At 26.8% G+C, this 9,991-nt stretch overlaps 2 protein-coding genes across 5 annotated transcripts in view; one reads left to right on the plus strand and one right to left on the minus strand.

Annotated features, from left to right (window-relative positions):
• Positions 1 to 3,332, minus strand: part of LOC100165794 (WW domain-containing adapter protein with coiled-coil) — a 16,390-nt gene extending 13,058 nt beyond the window's left edge. For all 3 annotated transcript variants that reach the window (XR_003839080.1, XM_008189016.3, XM_029487665.1), the window contains exons 1-3: positions 3,083 to 3,332; positions 2,958 to 2,991; positions 1,237 to 1,450 (exon numbers count right to left, since the gene is read on the minus strand). Coding sequence is in view for 2 of the 3 variants with exons in the window: in XM_008189016.3 (XP_008187238.1) it covers positions 1,237 to 1,450; positions 2,958 to 2,991; positions 3,083 to 3,123 (289 nt within the window). In the remaining variant the exon portion in view is untranslated. The remainder of the gene's footprint in view (positions 1 to 1,236; positions 1,451 to 2,957; positions 2,992 to 3,082) is intronic.
• A 314-nt stretch (positions 3,333 to 3,646) lies between these two features.
• LOC100163761 lies at positions 3,647 to 8,972 on the plus strand. 2 transcript variants are annotated; one of them, XM_008189022.3, is made up of 10 exons: positions 3,648 to 3,924; positions 4,019 to 4,106; positions 4,608 to 4,667; positions 4,933 to 5,153; positions 5,215 to 5,394; positions 6,717 to 7,042; positions 7,109 to 7,259; positions 7,406 to 7,504; positions 8,542 to 8,625; positions 8,688 to 8,971. In XM_008189022.3, the coding sequence occupies exons 1-10, from the start codon at positions 3,845 to 3,847 to the stop codon at positions 8,866 to 8,868; spliced, it is 1,470 nt and encodes a 489-aa protein (XP_008187244.1). In that variant the 5' UTR covers positions 3,648 to 3,844; the 3' UTR covers positions 8,869 to 8,971. The 2 variants fall into 2 exon arrangements, with proteins under 2 accessions (XP_008187245.1, XP_008187244.1); XM_008189023.3 differs by lacking the exon at positions 4,608 to 4,667 and having other exon boundaries at positions 3,647 to 3,924; positions 8,688 to 8,972.
• The last annotated feature ends 1,019 nt before the right edge of the window (positions 8,973 to 9,991 follow it).

The raw sequence follows: 9,991 nt of genomic DNA on the forward strand, positions 1-9,991 counted from the left end.
ACTGAACCTAAAATGTTGAAAAAACCGTTAACAAAACCCATAACTGAAACCATAAGATTGAAAAACTGTTCTTAAAAACTATTAAAATTTAAAACTAATATCGGTTTCTTCAAATATTATTAGGAGGACGTTATACCCGCATGTGTTGTCTCCGTCTTAGAAGTGCGTAAAATAACAAATTCTACGCTCAGCAGAACACGTGTAGCTCTGTTGGTTTAAAAATTAGAGTGAATTGATCTCTTATAAAATGTTTGGGGTCTTATTAGATACACATTGGCTAGGAGAAGTGAAGTGAAGATTTTCAGAACTTTACCTTTAATAGTTAATTCACTACGGAACCTTAAAAAAAATTAAAACACATTTTATTGGACGTTTTTTGATGTTTTTCAGCTTTGTAGTAAATTAACGATTGAAGATAAAGTTCTGCAAATCTTCACTGCATTTCTCCTAGCCAATGTAAATCTAACAAGACCCCAGACAACAAAATCTGTTCTACAGTTACACGGAAATCTACCTCGCTAAATGAAAATTTAGCGAAAAGTAAGTCTTTTTTTTAATTAGGAAAAATTAAATAATTTTTTTAAAACATTTTTAATTCTACATTTTGTATCTACTTGATGATCCTTTTTAACGAGTTATCAACCAACTTTCTAGCTATCATACTTTAGGAGAAAAGTTAAAAAATAAAAATTTTGGGACTATTCACTCCAACGTTCTTATGGATTCGAATCGTTATAGGTACCGCTTGCGTGTAATATCAAATCTCTCATTGATATTTTATATTAAAGCTAGCTAAATTACCGACCTACTTATAATCACTGAGTTACATTTTTATTATTTTCCTATTTAACACAAATTCTTGAATTTTTAAAAATTCAGACTTCTTACAATTCAATTATCATACTTATTTGATTAAAAATCAAGAAAGTAACAGGAAAATAGTGCATTTGCAACCGTCCTGAATTATTTTAATTGCATTTAAAGGTATAGTTTTCCTATAATACCTAAACGTGTCAATCACTGCGGCTTCACTCAGCATCTAAACTTTGACTCTGTCCAGATCGGATGTCTATGCTAAACGTTACAGGAAAACTATACCCTACATTTAATCAACTAATTAAGATTTACTAATTAAGATGATCAACTGGGTCATAACGGTAACAGGGTTCTAAATCATTCGCAGAAAAGTTATTTGGAATATGGTATGTATTTTATTATCTAATTAAAAACACTTACCAGAATATTTATCACTATTCCTAGATTTATAGTCTCGAGAATCTCTCTCCTTATCTCTGTGACTTTTTTGAGAATGATATGAACTTTTGCTAGAGTATGATCGATCTCGCGATGGACTTCCTCGGCTAGGACTTGGGTACGAGGTACCATTTCCCCTAACACTGCCATACTTTTGATCACTGCTAGAATTTTTTGAAACTAAATATTTGGAATTCTGAAAAATAAATTTATATAATAATGATGTGTAACAACAAATTTTAGTTTATTATTGAAATTCTAATAAACAATACATATAGAATAGAGGGGTAGAAAAGGTTACAAGGCACGAGCACTAAATTGAGAAACTTATTTTGCTGTTTAGCTGAGTACCAATATTGACCAAGACGTAAGCATCTAAACACGTTTTATTTTCTATGGCAAGTGGCTACCTCCGCTAAAGTCATGCAGTGACATTAACTCTTGGTTGTTGGGGTAGCAACTTGACTCATTGATTAGAAAAGCCATCAATAATTACGATTACTATACTTTGAGCTTAGATTGGTAGACTACTTGGTCAAATGTTGGCCCATTTAAACTAGGCTTTTATGTTTGTAGGGCAAAACATATAATATATATACATACCTACAAACCTAATCAATCTAAACAAAAAATTATCTTATTATTTAGATCCAAAAACTTTTTATCTTCACATAACTTTTTCATTTGACTGGTAGTACATACCAGACATGAATTAATACATATTAGGAAAATGTTAAAGGATAAAGGTTTCCTAACACTTGAATTTAATAATGTATCATTTTAAATAAAATATTTATTCTATCATTTTTTGAATTGAAGCTTAAGTTAAACTAGATATATTAAATGTTATTTATACCATAATTTTTAAAAGACATGTTGTATTCTCATTTACACAATATTATAAATTACTAATAAGCAATTCTAATAAAATAAGTGATAATAATACCAGTGTAAATAATATTATTTTATAATTTAATATGTTAGTCATAATAAACACAATGTTTAGAAATTGCAATCGTTTAAAAAGTCCTCGAAAAAGTCTTTCAATATGTCAATATTTTTCTTGTTTTTTCTATTTATCGTAACTGTCCTTAATTAGGGTTTTACTTTCAAGTGATAAAAAGTAAAGTTATTATGTAAAACATGATTATTTGATAAAGTTAAAAAATTGTTAAAATAAAATAAGATAAGAGAACAGTATAATTAACTACCTATTTTAAATAAAAATTTTAAGTTGCTGAATGAATGATTTTTTTTAGATTTTACGTGTTCACAACTTACAAGTAAAACCATTAACATCACAGTACTAAATATTATAGGTATTCTTAGGAAAAAACAACCAGAATCACAAATTTGATCAGGAGAATGATTCTAACTTTTAATTTTCTAAGCATTCTTTATTTGAACTTATTATATTCTGTAATTTATATTATTCTCTCTCAATATATTATTTACCTAAAATATATAGGTGTATATAGGTACATTATAAAGTTGTTGATACATAACATTTACTTCAAACCTTTAGATTCAATACATCAGACGAAATCACTAAATGTATGGAATGAAAATAACAGTAAAATGTTGTTCATTTATAATAATGAGGATAGTTTTTTACTTTATTTTAAAAAAGAACCAATATTTTGAAGGACATAGTTGTGTACCTATCTTGGCAATAAATTATCACAAGGCTCAATAATATTTACCTGATACTGATGGGACGGGTTCTTGTCATAATACCTGAAAACAGAACAGCTAAATATTAATATTTTTATTGACGTATAATAATTTGAAATTACGTTATTCGCGTAATTTGGTAAGTAGGCCTTACCCATCACTAATCCTTTGAAGTTTCCTCGCATGCATTACCATCAATGCCGATTATCTGTGGAAATTCACCGCCCGGCTATGGAATTATATCGTTAACGATAAATGTAGGCGGACGTGTCGGTGGTTCTGGGGCTCAATCAGACGTAAGAATCTTTAATAGTAACCGGACGCCATGAAAGAGACCAATAGTAAAATGTAATAAAATGGAGTGAAAAGGAAAAAAACATTTAGACATTAGACGGGGTGAAGATGCTGTCAGGTGAGTGGAGGGGGCTTGTCATCCATCGGGAAGGTATGCACTACCATTGGTCAGTTTTAAAATCAGCTGGCGTTTATAAACAGTGCGAACATTGGATAGTGAAATAATAAGAAAATTTAATTAAAAGTAAATTGATTTTAGGTATCTGATTAATGAAGGCACTACTTAAAAAATTCGAATACTAATTTTTCCCAATAATTTCCGAAAGCAAAACCGAAATTTTACCAAAACAGTTTTTTGTTTATTTTTGTTCAGTTTGCAGCCATGTTGTATTCGTATAAATTTTGTTTATGCAAAATTCGTCCTTGAAATAAAAACACTAATTTGATTAAAAAAGTAAATAAATATTACCTTAATAGTAAATCTGCCGTCAATGAATTTAGTAAATTGTCTATATCAATAATTACTTTAGTTATTTTGTACATTGACCTACGACACTGAAGTAACGATCTACTGTAGTCTAATTAGATATACAAATACGAGTACACTTTTATCATTTAAACAATGGTAGATGTACCCGTTCAAGATATGAACAAAAATACTTTTACATGGCACAACAAGAATGGCTACAAATCTGCGAAAACGTAAATTTTACTATAGTAGTACTATGTACTATACTACTATCTAGTATTATCTACTTGGCTAATATATAATTTTGATCTTATTTTTATTTCCCAGATATAATTTATTTAATTATTTTTCAAGCATTGAAGATTCACATTCAAAATATCTTCATTATCAAATGACCAAACCTTTGTCTGTTCAAGTAAGAATAATACTTGACTATTTTGTTAATGTTTATATTTAATTTCTAGGTATGTTATAAAAAAAATGAAGTATAAAGTTACATGACTGTATTTTAATTTTATATTTTTAAAACTAGTTATAGGTAATTGTAAATTATTTAAAAAAAATAAAAAAAATAATTATTTATCAGGATCTACAGTGGCTATTTGATGCCTTTATCTCCAAATCTCCGACTTTGTAATACCTACCTAACATTAATTTAAATTTTTTCAAGGTTTATTTTCAATTGTAAAAATTTCTTTACTAACTTGCTCGCACAATACAATTTATTTGTATTGTATTCAGAGAGCTACTTTAAGCATCAACAAGCTCATGGGATCTATACTCCAAGAATCTCAAAACAAATACCATATTTCACAATTTACCTTAAGTGCCTTCACTACTGACAATATCAAAGCTGACTTTAACTACATTTTAAATACAATATTCAACGATTACTTTTTATTTTAAAATATTTTAGACTCAACATGATTCTCCATGTAAAAGTGATTCTCCTCAACCATTTTATCATATTCATCAGGTAATTAAATTATTTTTATTAATTTTCAAAAATTTGCATGTATAAATAAAATAAAAATTTCTTTTATTGTTAATTTTGTTGTGTTATATTCTAAAGTAATATTCTGTATGGTTTAATACAATAGATTGTTATGTTTGACTTTGATTGAGAATTTTTCATCATTCAACTTTTGTGGATCATAATTGACTAGAAACTATTATTACATAAAAATAATAAATATATTAAGTACATTATAACTGAATTATCGATGTATGTTTTATTATAGGATTCAATTATTACACAGAGGTCAAGTCCAACACCAGTTAGATTTAGTCCCCGTATGGGTTCTAACGCAATCAATTATGCACGCTCTGGTGCTACAAATCGAGTATCAATTACTCCCAATGTGTCACCAATCGGCAGTTCTAATGTAGATCAATCCATATCAAAAATTAGTGCAATGTTTCCTACTGCATCGGAATCCCATATTAAATCATTATTGAATAAGTAAGATAATATAGGTATTAATTATATCCTATTTATTTTAATATAATGAAAATTGTTTAAGATATCATAACAGAGAAGCTGTTGTTATTAGTGCTTTGCAAGTAGAAAAGCATCCAATCGCTACACCTGGACCATATACTCCACCATCAGTTAGTCGTCATTACATGTTACAAGCAAATCCTTCACCCATGGCTAGTCCATTACCTAAACCAGCTCATTATTCTCCAAAAATGAAACTCAGGTAATTTTTTACATGTATTTAATTTTGAGGGGTTATAATATGTAAATGAATAGACCCTTATTAAAAAAAAATCACATGCAAGTGTTCAAACAATAATAAACAATAAATCAATCTTTATTAATTTTATTATTATTTATAATATAAGTCCTTAGTCCATACATTTTAACACTGATTACCTACATATTTAACTTAATCAAAATACTTAGGACATTTAACTTATTTCAAAAAATATTTAATTAAGGGGCCCAGTGCCAGGTTTTAAAATTTTTCGCAGTTCTATAAAATTTGAAAATTAAATTTTATATTTTAGTTGCCACTTTAATTATAATACTTTTTCACTATACACTACCCGATACCTATTTACGGGGGATTAGTAGAGTGTATTATATTGCAAAAAAATGACTACCAGAATAATTCTCAGGCTTAGTAAAATTGTCGAATTTTGATAATTATTTTTTTATCTATAAAAAAATTTCTTGTAGGCCGTATCAAACTCCGATTTCTTATTTTATTTCAAATATTGGTATAATATATTATATAAAACCGCTTAAGATTGTAATATTTTTGAAAATATATTATAAAGTTTGAGATTAAAATATTGAAAAACAGAGTTTAATGCGGCCTGTAGAATATTACTCTCTATTAGTTAAAAAAAATTATCAAATTCGGTTGATTCTACAGAGCAGGATCATTCATTATTCCTGTACACCCTATTTAGAAAATTCATTGGCACTGGGCATCTACACTATTTTCCTCTTTTTGTAAGTATTTAATATTGTTTTATTTAAAAATAAAATATTTTGTCAGACTTATCAAAATAATTATTATGAGTATGTAATAAATTATTTTATTATTTGACAGTAGATATTGAAAAATAGTAGTACTTAAAAACTACCTTAAGATATTATCCCTTGGAATTATCTTTTATTTTTAAAGTTTATTTTAAACAAATTAATATTGTAGATGGCTATAGATACAAATATTATGTGTATAAGTGTATTTGTAAATGTGTTTGTGTGAGGCTTGAATTTAAAATGTATTGCCATGATTTTATTTATTTCATTTACCTATTTTATTTTTATTTTTAGCATGAATTTTATTTTTGATGTTTCAGTATATGTAGTTAAATTGAATTGATAATTGTCTGATGTAATTAGACGATAGAAAATATTTTTTGTGGGCAAAATTTTACATTGATGGATTTATTTTATAGCATGAGTTGGTAAGTATTTTTATTTTTTATTTTTTTTTTTGTAAAATTGATTTTGCAAATCATGTGTTATTGTTTTTAATTACGTGTTTGTTTTATATTTCATATAGAGTGACTTGAAAAGTGTATTTCCAGTAGTAGAAGAAACAGTACTTTTGGATACATTATGTAGTGCTGACAATAATGTTAACCAAGCCACAAAAACATTACTAACTATGGGATTCAACAAACGACATAACATTACAAACATTGAGCCTAAACTGCCTAGAGTTACATTAACCAACAGTGAAAATGATTATGAAGAGGACGATATGTTTTGGTTACGAAGAAAAGCATGTGATAATTATGATAAAACTAAATCTACTTGTTCATCTTGGCCTGTTTCTTCTGTTGTATCAACACCAACCAAAAAAATAAATGTTGATGAACAGATAAAAAGTAAAAATTAAAAATCAAAAATATAAAGTAATAAATAAGTATTAATAATAATCTTTGTTTTTGCAGTAAAACAAAGATTACAGGATAAATTTTATGATCAAGAAGAAAAAATTATAATTTTTGCCTTAGAAAGTACAGATTATAATGAATTATTAGCTGATCAGATTCTTAAAAATCATTTGGATAATGAATCTAAAACAAAGGATGAAAATGATGGGTAATATTATTAAAATAAAATAAGTAGATTTAAAATAGTGTAATAAAATGTTTTGTACAACTTGAATTCATTATATTGTAATGTACACTTTTATATAAAATTAAAAATACATCCTTGAAGTAGTTAATATTAATTTTACTTATTAGGAAACTCAAAAAGGAAAATTCTAGTAAAGAAACAACTGGTGACTGTGTTGTTATGAACAAACTTTCATATTCTAAAACTGAATCAAGAAATTCTTTCTGGTAAGGAATTATTTGTGTTACATAATGGGTATAACAATTATTGAATTACAAAAGACAAAAAAAATATTGATTAGACTTAAATTTGTATTCAGTTAGGACTTTGATGACACATAATTATGTTAATTATTATATATAACAACTTTATTAAGCTGCCTACCTTGTAGGTTTCCAAAAGACACAATATACATATTCAAGTAAATATGTTATAAAATTATAGTAAAAAGTTATATAAATATAAATACAATTATTATAAAAAAAAAAGATAAAGTATCTACTAGGTAGAATGTGTTTTTGAGCCATGTAAGAAATGTATTGGTCTACCATTATTAAGTCTTTATGGTTATGTCTATTATTATTTTTTAATAAATATTTCCTTCAAAAGTTTTGGCAACTCTATATTTTTATTGCTTTCAATGTAGATAATATGTTATAAGTGCTTCAGACATATAATTACTATTTTATTATTATACTTTATCGAGCAAGAGAATACGCCTATTCTACCATTGGAACTGGATAGATGGTAGGGTGTCACTTGGAGGTGCTTAAAAGAACTGATTTTTGTTGGGACCCGTCTTGTAAGTGTTCTCTTGCTGGATGGAGTATAGTTTTGTTATGTAGAAGGGTAAATTATAAAATATGCGGAATTTCAGTTTTAAGGTTTTCTACTATTTGGAAGTCCAAAGAAGACTTAAAAAGAATTGGCCCAGAAATCTAATTCAATAGTAAATAATAATTCCCTAGCCTGGTTGGGCTGTTGAGTGCTTTCCTATTAATGGATAATACTAGCATACATATATTTGTTAATTATGCATCATATGTCATATCACTTACTATTCTTTCTTTCATATAAAATAATAAGTTATAAGTATAATAAGCAGTGTTTCTAAGAAAACAATAGTATCATAAATACATGTAATTATGTCAAAATATACATGGTTTGAAAAGAAAGAATGTAAATGCTACTTATTACCATTAAGTATATATTGTAATATAGTTTTTTTTAATATATATAATATGTTAATTTTTATTGGGTTTAGTGAAATAAATGTTGAGTGTCAGAAAGCAGTGGCAAATGGTACACAAAAAAGTTTGGCAAAAGGACCCAATAAAGATTTATTGAGGTAAACCCTATTTGTTACTAAACAATTAACAATCTTTACTAAGTAGTATATTTTTCTTACAGCAAAATTTCCTCATCTAAATGTGAGCTAGATGAAAAAAAGAGAGCGAAACCCAAAGGCCCAAATAAATCATTGTTGAGTAAAATTCATTCTTTAGCAAAAGGACCAAATGTTGAGCTAAAAAAAGGACCATCTAAAGGATTAGCTAAGGGTAGTATTTTCAATAGATTATTCAGGAAATAATCACTTATGTTATATATTATTTTAAATTAAATACATTATATCTATATTTTAGATTCTTTGAATTTGTATAGGGAATTTAAAATCTTTTTTTCTTACTACAATAATTTAATATTATTTTGTTACTTTACGTGACAAATTTGTAGATTAATTTTTTTGACTTGTTTTATAATATTATATAATTGTTTTTCATTTTCTTATATAGGAACTTCATTCAGAAATCTATCTGATAACTTGTATAATCCTTTTTTTTTGTAGATAATATTTAATATAAGTAAAAATCAATAATTATGCAATATTGAAAAATAAAAATGATTGATAGTTTTGTGATTAAATCTAAACTTGGAATATGGTGTTAAATGTAGTATATTTATTTCACAAATAAATCACATGAAAATAATTTACTTGACGTGTATTTGAATGGTAAACTCGACTAAAATGGAAAAAAAAGTAATTTAGACATTAAGCATCCTGGATCAACATTTTACTAACCCCTCCCCCCCCCCCCCCCATCATATGAAAAATAAATTTAATTGTCATTAAATTTCAATTACATTGAAATTATCTGTAAACAGCTAAAAACAAGTCAGAAATATTTTATCAAGTATAGGAATTGATAAAATAAAAATATGATATAAATCTCAAGTGTTTAAGGTTATTCGTTTTTGAATTACAACAAAATAAGAAAATCGCTACTTGAGAAATCAAATTTCAAACGCTCATAAAAATTGAATTTGACTTTCTTAGACATTTTTTTTATAAAGGTAGATAACATTATAAGGAATCTTGTATTACATTTTAAAATTGTAGATTTAAAAAGAAAATTTTTTAGGAATTTCTAATTAGTAATAATTTGCAAATTTTCATGATTTGTATGCCTTTTGTATGTCAAAATTCAAACTTTAATACAAATAAAAAAATGTGGTCAAGTGGGTGTTGCTCTTATGTACAGTAGGTTACAAGTGGGTCACTGTAATGGACGGTGTTAAATTTGAATTCAATGATATAATACCCATAAGCACAAATAGGGGGGGGGCTTTAGGAGCTAAGCCCCCAAAAATGTCCATAGCCCTCCCAAACATTTCCTACATTTTCTTTTAAGCTTATTCAATATTATCAAAGTAAG

The sequence above is a fragment of the Acyrthosiphon pisum genome, chromosome A1 (genome assembly GCF_005508785.2).
Source record: "Acyrthosiphon pisum isolate AL4f chromosome A1, pea_aphid_22Mar2018_4r6ur, whole genome shotgun sequence".
NCBI lineage: Eukaryota > Metazoa > Arthropoda > Insecta > Hemiptera > Aphididae > Acyrthosiphon > Acyrthosiphon pisum.